Below are 14,588 nucleotides of genomic sequence, written 5' to 3' on the forward strand. Positions count from 1 at the left end.
TCAGTTAAGAGATGCTGCCCTGGACGTGCTCACCAAGTTGTGCCAAGAAATCTGGAGAACGACCACTTGGCCAACTGACTGGAAGAGATCGGTATTTGTTCCTATCCCAAAGAAAGGTGATCCAACCGAATGTGGAAACTACAGAAAAATCTCACTGATTTCACATGCAAGCAAGATTTTACTGAAGATTATCCAAAAATGACTGGAACAAAAACACAGCATAACATGATGAAAACGAAAAGACATCATGTTGAGTCAAATATAAGGCAGTTTGAAAAGGGCAAACATTATATATCACCCCTATCATAAAAAAAGCTAAATAAATGTTTATATAATACAGAAAGTATCACTGTTGGTTACCAAGGATGAGAAGTAAAAAAACAGAAAACAGAAAACAGACATACATTAAGATTGATGAAGAGAAAGGTAATATTCAGTAAGAGGATGATTAGCAAAATACTTCCAAAAGAAAAGAAGGATAGAGGGATATAAAAAGATATATTAAAATGAGAATTTCAGGTAGGGAATGGGAAAAGTGTGACGAGTATGAGTATATGAATGTTCAAGAACGATGTTATGGATGAAAAATTAAATTTTTAAATGTCATTCAAATAATATAAAAATGTTTAAAAATCAAAACCTTGCAGAACCTTCTACTTTGGCTATTATGATAATCCCCAACTCTTTATTATGTGTATGGAAACCAGTAAGAAAGGGTAACTATAAATGAAGGGCGTTCTGGTGGTACAGTCCACTGCGAGTTGTGCTGCTAACCCAGAGGTGGCACCGCTCTGGTGGCTAGAATCCTACCTAACCTAATTAACTATCAAGTAGGCCATATCTTTTCTTAGCATAAATAATAAGCTTATTTTTTAGTTTGTTTTACACAGGAAAGCAATCAAAGACAATTACAGAGGAAAAATCAAACCAAATTCAAGTATTACATTTATACTATTCAAATGAAAAAGAAAATTTAAATACAAAAACCAGAATCTTCATCTCAAGAAAATAACAGTCAAACAAATACAATCCATTCAGACAAGATGAATTATTAGTGTCAAATACTTTTATACAAAGGTTTCACTTTTCTTTCATTATTTCAAATGTTTAACACCATTACTTACCCGTTGATGCAGCAAGTACATCCTTACAAAGTTTTAACCAAAAGGAGAGTTTTTCCACTGCCATAGATGTTAGCATATGATTTAAAGTCTCTTTGATATCATGGCATAATTTCTGATCTGTTTCTTTGTCAAGTAATGTCAATAATGCCCCTTCAAGGCCCACTTCGCCAATGTTAGCATCTGACAAGAAGAAAATTGATGGTGATCTAAGCAATACAGAAAACAAAACTGCCATATAAGAAGCACACATATTTAGCCCTTATTAAGATGTTAAGCACACACACATATTATTACAGATCTAGTTTGATAAATGTCAATGGTAGTAGAGGGCCTTCAGGCCTTTTATTCATAGGGTCTCTATGATTTGTGCTCAACTCCAAGGCAATCAACAAGAACAGCAACAGTATAAACAAGGTATCTTAACCTACCAAGGTCTATTTTACCCTAGGGTTAAAGTATGAGATTATTCACGATTTTGTATAATTATTTTTATGCACTGTCATTGAAAACTTTAAAATTTTTATTTAAAGTTATCAATGTTTTCTAAATTTAGGTAAACTAGTTGTCATTAAAGTTATAAATATAAAATTGAGGATCAATTTCAGTAATTTTTACCTCACTAATTTTAAGTATTCATACATTTTAGCCCTGTTTCGTAGTGTGACTAATTTCACCCTAAGTGGGAAATAGCTGGTGTGAAAAACAATGTATATGAACTATGTAAGTAAACTAGTATAAATTTTTTTTAAATTTTATTTTATTATTTTTGTGTGTATGTACCGTTAAATAAGATCTGGCTGGTACAGGAGGAGATTGCCCCTCCTTCTCCAGCAGAGCATTTGGTGGATTTGAACTGTACACTTCTGGGATTGCAGTGCTGCTTCTTACGTAAAATTTTTATTTTAAATAAAAAAAAAATGACAACCAAAAACCTGCTTAATGGTCATCCCTAACTCTCGTTTAAAGGTTTTAATTTGTTGGCATGAGAGGAAAATCCAAACAGAAAGCAACTATTGTATAGAGAACAGCATTTAATTCAATTAAGCTATTGTGAAACTTCTAATTGGTATCCTAGACAATATTTTTATTGCAAAGTGTAATAATAAAACATCTTAAAGGCAAAACATAAGCCATGATCTAGCATCCATTCACTGTGATTCCAGGAATAACAGAACAACAATTCACTGTCCTCCAGTCAGAAATGCCTCATAGCTCACCCTTCCATGGGTTTTCAGAGGTATAAACTGCATTGGAAGAGACTGTCTAATTTTCTCCAGTGGAATACGTGGTGTATTTGAACCATCTTTAAATTGGCAGTGCAATTCTCTACCCAACAGGCCATCCAGAAATCAAAAGAACAAATGAATTTTCTCTCGAAGATTTAAATGATCACATTCTGAAGAAAGTACTGGCATTCTGAAATGTATTCTATCATTAGACTACTTTTAAAGAAGAATGATCTTTGTAAAGATAAAGAGAGAAGATGTAGTGTTCCAGATTAGGGAAGTCTAAAGATAAAGAACAATCAACACAATGGGTAAAAAACACAGTTGGATGGTTAGAAAAAATGTCATAAAGGCCTTCTTTATCCCCCAAGGGAATTTATGTGAGAATTTTAGTCTAGAATACATCCAAATTAATACTGATATTTTTAGGTATGAAAATAACATATGGTAATATAAAAGAATATCGTGGGTGAATGCAAGCACAAGTACTTAAGGGTAAACTGTCATGATGTCTATAGCTTGCTTTCAGATAGTTGGGAAAAGGAGTTTGTATGTGCATGTAAAATTTAGAGAAACAAAAATAAATTGAGTATCATAAAGATCAATAGCTAATGAATCTGTGTACACTATAAGATTCCATTTTTCCATGGAATTTAACAACTACAGAATTTTTAAAAAAGGAATTATGAGGTACTGAGAATGTGTCATGGACTGAATTATAGTATGTGTGTGTGTGTGTATATATATATATTTATCTCCAATACAGATATGCTAAAATGGCTGGATCTCAGTGATTTGCTATGAAATGATGTAATCATACTCTTATGACTTTATTTGTTGTGACCAGCCTCTTCAGCATAAGAAGATTAAGGTGAGAAGCAACACTCTTATTCAGGTCTAGGCCTTGCCCAATGCAATGAGACTTTCCTGGTCAGGTAACTTATATACTCTTTTATCTTATGAGAGATAAAAGGAGAGCAAGGCAACCAGAAAAAGAGGGAATCTAGTATTACCAACAGAGAAGAGGTAAGAGAAGAGAGCATCTTATGGACCTGGGGACATTGTGCTGAGACAATCCTAGAAGCAAAGGAAGACTGATTCCAAGACATATGAAGATCTCCAAGGCACACTGGACCCACAGCTCTACTGGCTTAGACCACAGAGAGTTGTGCTAACCCAAAGATGCATCATTGGCAGATTTTATCAGTAGCTGGGAATTTACCAATGGCTCCAAGGGAGAAAAGATGGGCAATCTCTTCCCATAAGATTTGCAGCTCTGGAACACCACCTAGCAGGTCAGCTATAAGTTGGTTTCAATTCAATGGTCATGAGCTTTTTTGAGTTATATATTTAAAACAAACATTGCTGGCTAGGAAGTTCCATAATTTCACTGTAAGAAAAAATAGAACCAGGAGCATAAAATAAAATTTAGCAAATCGACTGAGATAAATTTTTTAATATGAGATAGAGGGGAGGAAAAATAATAGTCAAACACTAGACTCATTTTCAGCTGTATGTTGTAGAAAAACTGTTCTAAATCAATACCAATTGTTTCTAAAAATCTAATATTCATTAACACCATTTGTAGTGATTTACTGGCCCAGCGGACAGAAAGCGATGCTACCAAGCCAAAGGTGGATGACTTTCAATGCGCGGCCCTCGGGCCTGTCTTTCATTGTTTTTGTTCAGACATTCCTCTAGGTCGTATAACCCTGGTGTACAAGCTGCCGTACAGCAGTAACTTGTGGTTGCTGTGGGGCTGAGCACTGTGACACTGATGTATCAAATGCGTTAATGGTTGGTTACCCAATGTGGACAGAGAGTGGGGTGGAGCTCCCCAATTAAAACAAGGTTGGAAGCAGGAGCAGCATCCACTTCAATAATAGTTTGCCTCAGGAAACCCTATGGACCTGGAGAGAGGATGAGAGACACCCAAGAGTTGAGGACTCTCCTTTATAGGGTTACTTTGAGTAGCCTGTGACTCGACAGCACTTAAAAACAACAACAACCAGCCAGTCTCATCCTCAGATTTCTTATTCAGTAGATCCAGGTTGGGTTTACAGTGATTTGCAATTCTAACAAAATCCCAGGTGATACAAATTTGGAGATTTTGGAGACTTCAGCTTGAGGACCATTGTGGTATACATGACTGTTTAAAATTATATGGAAAGTTTAAGAATACAATGATTTTAGCAAGACATAATCTTTGTGAAGAGAATTACCTGGGACCAATTCCTCTTTGTTATGTTTAGCAAGCAAAACGGCATGTTCTGAAACTTCAGCTGCTTCTCTCTGTACAAGCTGACGTAAACAAGCCAATACTGCTCTTCTCAGTAACAAGTACGGACTACAGAGATTCACCTGGAAAATACCATTGGGGAAAGCAAAAGCTAAATTGTCTCAGTAAGTCTAAAAAATATCCACCACTGGACGTTACATGAAATATTAAACACACAGAAACTTTTCTCAACTATTTTAGGATGTGTTTATAATGATATAACTTAGAAATAGCTAAAAGAGTAATACATATACTAGATTACACAGTCTTTTTAAACAATCTGAGCAAAGAAGCCACTTAATAGTGTTAGACAACCAAGAATTTGTATTAATTAAAAAATAAAACATTAAATTTATTTGCAGTTCATATAATTTTCATGATTTTTAAAGTTGAAATACCTAGAAATCCAAGTAGTCAGTTTAACATATTGGTTAAAATGAAAACTCTGGAGTCAAATTGTCTCAACTTTTACTCAATATCCTCCTGAGTGTGATTAGCTATGTGACCTTGGTCACTTATGTAACCTCTCTGTGCCTCAGTTTCTTCATTTGTAAAATTATATAACAGGCAAAGTTCTTAGTATAGTTTTTGATAAATAGGCAATGCTCAGTAAAAGCCAGTTACTAGTAATGGACTCTATATTCTTTTATTCAGACAAAATGTATAGAAGTAAATGTATTTTGAAATAAAGGCAGAAAGTGTTTGAGAAAAAAATTTACAAAATATGATCACTGGAGATAAGCATTAGAGAAAAGCAAATTACAGATGAATACATACCATATATATAGTAAACATATATATATGTACTTATATGTATATGTCTTAAAGATATGGAATATTTCTGCTCAGAATGATGGGATCAAAACATATTTTTACATAGGAGTACTTAAATTATGTAAACTTCAATATTGTGCCTACTTAAGAAGAATGATAAACCTGATGATATATCTCAAATTACCAAGTCAAAGGTTTTGGATATAAATTCTGCTTATGATTTAATGAGTGGGATAAAGTCCAGAGTTTTTGAAATTTATTTTAATTATTAAATAATCCATTTGGTGTAGTCTACAGCAATGAATATATTGTCCTGAGACAGTCAATGATTTTTCAAAGCAAATTTTGAGATAATTTTGTGATAATACAGTAATTGTGATAATACAGTAACCTTTTATGTGAGCAAAAAGGATTAAAGTAGGCTATTTTTAAAATTATGAGAGAAAAAACAATTCATAGAGGCAATTCGTTTTAGATATATAAGGAAAAACATATGCTAAGGAGAATTAAATACTACATTTCATTAGACTCCAAAAGACTGAAAAAGTTTGTAAACATGCTATTAGTGAAATGTATGCAGAGGAATTTCATGAATTTATTAACCTCTTCTATGATACCCATTAGTACCATGAAATAGAAAATGAATATCATTCACCAAAAAGTCTCAAAGTAAGGTTATGTCAGAACTTTGTTGTTAGAAAATAGTACACAGGATGACAGAGAAAGTAAATGATAAAAGTTTATCATGCTCAAGATTATTACTTAAATTATTTAATAAGATTATTATTATTTAATAACAACCCCTCCAAAACATTCTACAGACAATTTTTTAAAGAAAAGTTGGTTGGTCAATCTATTATTTATTTTAGCTGAAGATTAGCAAGCATGTAATACAAGGCAGGTGCATCATTTAATCAAGCTGGTCAAACATTATTTCAGAAAAAGGCATGCTTAAAAATACTTATATGGCTTTAAAAAGACTGAAAGATGCCACATAAAGCAAAATGAGAAACAATACCGCCATCTTATTCTCCAGCATTTATACTGAGAAAAAGGTAGAAACAGAGTAAGTTATGGCAAAATCAAACAAACAAACAAAAAGCAAAGCAGGCAAAAATACAGATCTAAAGCAAATGGTAACTTCAATTCTTTCCTGAAATTATTAAAACAAATGAATGCAAAAGTAAATGCAAGGTGTAAGTGCACCAGCTGGAGGAGGTTAGGAAGGATTTGTATATTGCTATTAAACAAACATCATGTAACATGCTACACATACTGGACTTTGCTTAATGGTTGGCTTAACAAAATGATGCAAAAGAAAACAAGGATATGTACAATCAAAAAAAAGAAAAGAAAAGAAAAAAACAAACAAACCCCAAACCAATACAATGAAACAGCACTGCAAACCTCAAAAAAGTGTTAGGAATTGTGGGTCAGGGACCTACCAACACAGAATTATCCAACAAGATCTCCTGCACAAAAACAAATGACAGACTGGTCATGACAAAACCAAAAGATAAATACTAAGATGACTTTGGCAACAGTCAGCTAAGCATTCAAGTACAAATGTTGACAGAGCTATTAATCAAATTGGCTTAGTTTCAGTTAGAAAATATTGTCTAAGTATTTTCCAACTTCATAAAATATAAGTTGAACTAAGAGCTTGAAAACAGTCTACTCAAGAACTCCCAGACTTAAAAGATTACAATAAAATATGTACATTCACGTAATTAATTTCTTTTGAAATCTGACTTAAAAATCAGTTCAAATAGACACACATGTGGGCAAAGTGTTCCTAAATGCATTTGTTCAAACAGGTGTCCATTAGGGGACAAAGTTAATTGTTTACCTCATCACAAGTTAATCTTTTTTTTTTTACTCTACAATACCATTTTAAAATTGAGTTTACTCAGAATTGCCAAGGTAAAGTTCAGAGTAGAAGTTATACAGCGTGCAGTTAGGAAAAGCCCTTTCTTGTACGATTCTTCCTGATAATGAAATGTATTCTGAATATTCAGAAGGTTTCAATTCATATGAAAACATTTAAGCTTATTAATTACATTTTTCAGAAAAATAAAAACCTAGTTATAAAGCTGTTAAACAAGAAAACAGCAGCAATTTATTGACTATAGGTAGTCTGCTAAAATATAAGTCAATATCAAAAATTCATAATAAAAGCCTTATTGACCAACATATAGTAAGGATGATTTGAATATATAAATTTTGAATAAAGAAAAAAATTAATCTTACAGCTTAGGTATACAGAGTAACATGAATATCTGTGACTGTTAATTTTGATTTTTTTAAAGTTGCCTTGAATATAACTAGAAAAAATATAATCATTTTAAGTGGGATAAAAAAATCCCACAAGTTTAATTAAGTCATCACTTTGTCTTGACCTTAATTTCAATAAGTTTTACTTAATAAATTTATATCTATGCCTGATAAAGGAAAAAAATTTAAAGGCCATTATTAGAAAATTTCTACTATGTAAGGAAAAAATAGTGCTATCACTATGTTTAAATGGAAAGCAAATTTAGATCAATTTGCCAAGAGAAGGAACATTTTTCAGTAACTGATTTTGGTAATAAGTTTTCAAATTATAAAGAATCAGATGTCTGAGGAAAAATCCTTGATGGGTAAAATTAAAATCTTTTTAATACATTTTTCCACAAGTTTGGAAGTGAAATTAGCTAGAAGCAAGGTATTCCACATTTTATTTGTTGATATTTAACTTCTTTCTACTATCTCACTGCCCTAATGTATCTAATTATCTTAATGAGAAGATGGTGGTTCTGTTCAAATTCAAAAGAAGCCAGATTCAGCTCAGAGTATCCTTGTCACCACAGCATAAAGTTGTTTCTGGGGAATGTGTGCTTGTTGTTTGTGGGTTTGTTTTGTTTCTTGCAATTTACCTTTTTAAAAACTTTATTTTACATCGGTTTACCTACAAAATTCCTATACACTGCCCCTTACACTGGATCTCCCCACAACCCCAACCCTCTCATCAAACTGTGCAACTCATAATTACCACTCCCCACCCCTCCCCCCATGTTCCTTTCCCCCTTGTTGTTATGTGCCGTCAAATTGCCTGCGACTCATAGTGACCTGATGTACAACAGCCCTAAACTCTGCTCTATTCTTTGCCAATCTTGTCTCAGACACGCCTATCCCTCTTACCCCAGTGACTGAATCAATCAATCCCATTGAAGGTCTTCCTCTCTTGCACTGTCCCTCCACTCTCCCAAGCATGATGTCCCTCTCCAAGGACTGATCCCTTTTTGCAATACGTCCAAAGTATGTCAGATGAAGCTTCAGAATACTTGCCTCCAAGGAGCAGCCTGGCTTCACCCTCTCCAGGATGAACTTGTTTGTTCTTCTAGATCCTCATTGAAGTAAAAAGTGCATGAGAATATTTAATACATTTTTTACCCAGATCTAGTCAATACAAGGACAGAATTTTGTTGAAGAAATCAGAGCTTGCTTTTTAAAGTCTTGACTTACAGTCTAATGACTGTAAGATTAATCCGTAAGATTAATAAAACCTATGTTTAAGACAATATAATTGTCTCCTATTTATTGAGGGCTTATTAATTGTCTAGTGCATTTACTTTTATGTGCAGCCTAACAAGTAGTCCACGTACTTTACAATAAAGGGAGCTGAGGCTGAAAGTATATACGATTTTTCTAAGGTCACAGAATTAGGATTGAAATAATAGCTGCTCATGATTTACGCAAAAGGTGTAAGAAATAATTAAAGTAAGGCTGGAAAAGGAGTTTAGAAACCTGGCTTTTTTAATTAGAGTTTTCCTTGGAAGCAAAGATGATGAAGTTTTGTCTCACAGACTTTGGGCATGTTGCCAGGAGAGGTTATTCTTTGATGAGGACATCATGCTTGGGAAGGTGGAGGGGCAGCAAAATAAAGGAAAATCCTTGATCATGTGGATTTGTATGGTGACTGTGGCAATGAGTTTGAGTGTGTAATAAGAGATTGTGAGGATGGCACATGTTAGGACAGTATTCAGATCACCTAACACCACCACCACTACCACTATGTAAATATATCTAATAGAGCTTCTTATTGTTGGGTACCATTGAGTTGGAACCGATCCATAGCTGACCCTCCAGTAGATTTTCAGAGGCAGTAAATCACAGGAGGAGACTGCCTGTCCTTCTCCCACAGAGAACTATATGTCTTTGGGATTGTAGTGCAACTTCTTGATTTGACTCCACCAGATATATTGTAGGAGAAGGATGGGAAATTTCCTTTCAAGGGATTTACTGCCTCTGAAAACCCACTGGAGAGTAAGCTATGGGTTGGTTCTGACTTGCCGGCAAACAACAACAACAACAACAACAGCAGCAGCTGCTGCTGCTCTGTTAGAGGGAGTTGTGGTGGCCTAGTGGCAAGAAGCTGTGCTGCAATCTCAAAGGCACATGGTTCTAATCCATCAGTTGCTTGGTAGGAGTAGGATGGGCAATCTCCTCCCTTTGCAATTAACTGCCTCTGAAAACCCACTGGAGAGCCAGCTATGATTGCAAACAATCACCACCACTACCACCAAAATGATGTTTCCTTGGACAGTTATTTGACATTTTGGTCCTCAGATGATCTCTTTCTAGGAAGATTGGTTTGCATAAAGTCTGCTGTTCTTTCTAGGTCTGTCTACACTAACGGCTAACAGACATGTTGCTTATTAGTAATAGTATGTTATGAATAATGCAGGGGTGTATAAAGGTGACAATCAACAACAAAAATTGCCAGTAGCAAATGTGTCCCAATTTTTAGGCAGGTTCAGCTAGAAATTTGTGAAGCTCAAGCTAAATTTTAAAACCAACTGGATTACCAATGAAACTCTTTTTTACTGTCTTCATTGTACTACATTATTAAAGTCTATTAATTTATATGCTGCTGGAATATTAAAGAAAGATGGTACTTTCTCATTTGGGAAAGGAAAAATTTATATGCTACAATTTGGAACAGAGTTAAACAATTCCTTCATCCCTTAAAAAGAGTGATCAAATCTTACAACTTTTTGTGCATTCTACAGCATTTAAAAAATACCTGAGACATTATAAGGACCTATGATATGTTTACTGAGTAACAGATTTAAGAACAGATTGCAAAAAAGATTCCCTTGTTCCCACTCTCTACAGTATAATGAAAATGTGTATTTTTAAATAACATCTAAATTTCATATAAAAATTATAACTCATAATTTTATACCCACACAAAGGCAGCAGACCAAGCTTGACAAATTGACATGTCGAGGAGCAAACATATGAAGCTGCTGAAGACAAGAAATGGCTTGAGCTTGAACAAGGCAGTCTGGGTTATCCTGCATCACTGCACAACCCAAGAGGCAGGAAGTCCTTAGGGTAGAAACTGAAGTACCGTTGCCTAAAACAAAAGCAGAAAGTTTTAATAATTGATCTATAAAATTACTTCTCTTTACATAATTGGGTTTTAAAATTTACTTCCAATCTTAAATTTAAGAATTTGTGAAGTAATTTTTCCCCATAAAAGAAGATATAACACAGGTGACATTTTTAGACTACATTAAATTTTTAGCCAGAAGGATTTATCTCACTAGATAAGTCATCAAGAAAAAAAAACATGAATATTAGAAGATTATATCAAATTTCATCAAAAGTAGACTTTAGGAATTATTAATAAACTAGTTTGTTCTCTATGTGTTCTGGGGTCAGTTCTGACTCATAGCAACTCCATGCATAACAGAACAAAACACTATCTGGTCTCTAATTGTACACTTAACTCTAATAAACCTGTTAGTGAGTAGTTGTGTGAGCCATCAAGTAGACCCACCAACAGGCTTTTAGGTGCTTTAAATCACACAGGAAGAGACTGCATGCCGTTTTCCTGTGAAGATGCTCGTGGATATGAGCCTGTCTTTGGATGGTCAGTGCAGCTTAAGCACTAGGCCATTAGAGCTTCCTAATAAACTTGATCCTGCTTTTATTGGTTGAGAGCTACCTTCATGTATTAAAAGAATATATTTTGCAATTTAAACAAATATGAATATTTGTGGTTTGAGACTTACAGTCTGCTTCAGTTATGTCTATGATTTTTTTTCTTAAGGAAAAAATACTGTAATCTTTCTAACAATAATATTTTCTAGGTTAGAGAACTAGAAGCATTTAAACACTCACTCATTTAGGCTAAAGTACAACTACCAGGTGCCAAGATAAGAAACTTTCAAATTTGCCCTCATTTTACAGAGGAAGAACTGAAGCCTAGAGGTGTAAACATGTTTTCTCAAGGTCATTCAATTGGTTAGCGGTGAATTTTAGATTAAATTTTTTAGGTTTTTTATTTTTTTAATTTTATTACTTTTGTGTGAGTGTACCGTCAAATCAGATCTGACTGGTACAGGAGGAGACTGCTCCTCCTTCCCCGGCAGAGCATCTGGTGGATTTGAACTGTGCGCCTCTGGGATAAATTTTTTAGTTTTTATGTTAGTTTTTTTCCTCCCTTAGCTCATTTAGTTAGGACCAAACTTTCCTAAACATTCTACCCATATTATCTTAATAAAGGATTCTGATAAATTTCATTAAAATGAATTGAATTAATTTTCATGTGCATATTTTTAATGTAAAAACCCTATAAAACCAGGTGCACATACCTTGGAGTTCTGGACCTAAAGTAGTAATAAGAGCATTCAAACAGCGACCAAGACTTTGGTGAACTTCAGCATGAGTTGGAGGCACATTTAGCAGTAACATTATAATAAGAGAAAGGGTAGGTTCCACATGCACATAATAAAGTGGGCCAGCAGAATCAATTATCAATGACAGAGAATGTAGCGCCCATGTCTATGAAGAGAGTGAGGGAAAAAGTTACAGCAGCATTAACAAATACAAAATAAACCGTTGTTTTCCTGAAACAAGTCATAAACCATTTGTACTATTTATTATTTGAAAAGTGAAACAGAGAACTTTAGAATTTAGTACAGTTTTCCCTCTTCTAAATATCCAACAAAAACCAATTTGGGGACAATTACCTAATTTACAGTAATATAGTTAGACATAACACAAAACTAAGAATCACAAAATAATGCTTAGTATTATAGCTAACAATTAGAACTAAATCTAGTCTTTTGAAAATATTTATTGCTTAATTTATGTAAATATTTCATTTTCATGTAAGATACATGAGAATTTGTATGCCATATTAGTCTGTTCATATAAAGTATTAAAAGCAGGCTGAAATAAAATAACCTATGCTGCTGCAAATGAATATAACTGGTACCTTTAGTGGGATAATTGGCAATCAGAAAAGATCATAAGGCTGATGGATTTCTGAATAACTGATAATGTTCTGATTTTATTTATACACACACTTCCTTTTTCCCCCTCTATAAGACAACTGTAGCCTGGTACCTTTGTTTTGTAAGAAAAATTTTATTGGAACACAGTACTCATGCTCTCTAATTTGCATACTGTTTATGGCTGCTTTCCTGTCATAATGGCAGAACTGGGTAGATGCAACAGAGGAAATACAACCCACAAAATCTGAATAATTTACTACCTCAGAGTTATTGCTCAGTGGGTACTGAGGTTCTATTTGAGGTGATAAAGTTTTTAAAATAAACTGTGGTGACAGTTACACAATACTATAAATACAATTTAAGCCAATGAATTATATAATAAAAAATAGTTCAAATGGCAAAGTTTACATTATGCATACACACTGTGGAGATACTACAGGTTCAGTTCAAGAACACTGCAATAAAGCATGTAGTATGAAGGATTTTTTCTCAGTGCACAGAAAAGTCATGCTTACACTATAGTCTATTAAGTATGTAGTATTAAGAGTTTAATATACCATGAGAATTACTGATTTGTGACATAGAGACACAAAGTGAACACATTTTGGAAAAAGAGCACCAGTATACTTCCCTCAAGGGATTTGCAACAAAGCTTTAATTTGTAAAAAGACACTATTTGCAAAGAGTACAATTAAGTGCAACATAATTAGGTATACCTGCATTTATTTTATCACAATAAACTACTATTTGGCCCTTCATATAAAAAGTTTGTCAGCACCTCATTGAGAATAAACAATACTGGATCTATGTGTGTGCCGTCGAGGGTATGCCAATTCAGATGGAAAATGCCCAATCCTGTTATGTAGAGTTGTCTTATTCATGGTAGTTACATTCTAATCACAACCTATTCCCATCAAGTTAATTCTGATTCACAGCAACCCAATTAAAAGAAGTAAAAATCCCCATAAGATTTACTACTGAGGGAAAAATATTATTCATGAATAACTGTCAATAAAATAATAATCTACAAAATGGGTGACCATGGAGGACATTATGCTGACTGAAATATCTCAGTCACAAAAAGACAAACACTGCATAATGCCACTGCTATAAAACAGGGCTGACATAGGGGTTGGGGAAAACTAAGAAAAGAGGGGATAAATAATGTACATGACATTGAAACAGACAAGGGAGAGCACTGTATAAAAGGTATATATGATTAGCTATTATTGACATGACAAGAGCCCAGAATAAGAGCTGCATAGTAAAGTGGAGATGGGGGGGGTGTGCTGTGTAACAATAAAAAGAATTTTTTTTCCCCAAAGAAAAAGTGAACTGGGGGAGGGGAGCAGGGAGGAAATGTGCAACAATGAATGAAGGGAAATCCAATTTCTTTATAAACTTTCATTAAAATCTCAATAAAAAAATAGTGAGGGGGGAAGATAAACTGCTCTCACAGGTGAAAATGAAGTATCACCTTGTTCCAAAGAAGATGGACATGCCCTAGAAAGAAAACATGAGCAGCAACTTAAGAAAGAATTTGTCAGGAAAAGAAAAGAGTAATGGGACCTCTGGTGGCCTAATCATAAGAAGCTGCACTGCAGTTCCAGAGGAACATGGTTCAAATCCACCAGCTATGCGGCCAGAGAAGGATGGACAATCTCCTTCTATGTGATGTACTTTCTCTGAACACCTGCTGGAGGGTCACATATCTGTCGTTCCAACTCAATAGCGCTCAACAAAACAAAAGAAGGCACGGAGGGCAAGTATGTCACTTTAAAGTAAGGTACACCTGATCCAAACAATGGTGTTTTTGATTCCATGTTATACATCTGAAAGCTGGACAGTGACCAAGAATGACAAATTATTGATGCCTTTGAGCTGTGGTGTTAGCGAA

The 14,588-nt window shown here is 34.3% G+C and overlaps 1 protein-coding gene across 2 annotated transcripts in view; it reads right to left on the minus strand.

Moving 5' to 3' along the window:
* Positions 1–14,588, minus strand: part of HEATR5A (HEAT repeat containing 5A) — a 154,937-nt gene that overhangs the window by 60,199 nt on the left and 80,150 nt on the right. The window contains exons 20-24 of one of the 2 annotated variants that reach the window (XM_006889976.1): positions 12,047–12,236; positions 10,634–10,803; positions 4,550–4,711; positions 1,986–2,001; positions 1,125–1,304 (exon numbers count right to left, since the gene is read on the minus strand). In XM_006889976.1, coding sequence (XP_006890038.1) covers positions 1,125–1,304; positions 1,986–2,001; positions 4,550–4,711; positions 10,634–10,803; positions 12,047–12,236 — 718 coding nt within the window. The remainder of the gene's footprint in view (positions 1–1,124; positions 1,305–1,985; positions 2,002–4,549; positions 4,712–10,633; positions 10,804–12,046; positions 12,237–14,588) is intronic. The other variant, XM_006889975.1, reaches the window with a different exon arrangement.

This window comes from Elephantulus edwardii, unplaced genomic scaffold (genome assembly GCF_000299155.1).
Source record: "Elephantulus edwardii isolate Elephantulus edwardi_28Jun2011 unplaced genomic scaffold, EleEdw1.0 scaffold00084, whole genome shotgun sequence".
NCBI classification, from domain to species: Eukaryota; Metazoa; Chordata; class Mammalia; order Macroscelidea; family Macroscelididae; genus Elephantulus; species Elephantulus edwardii.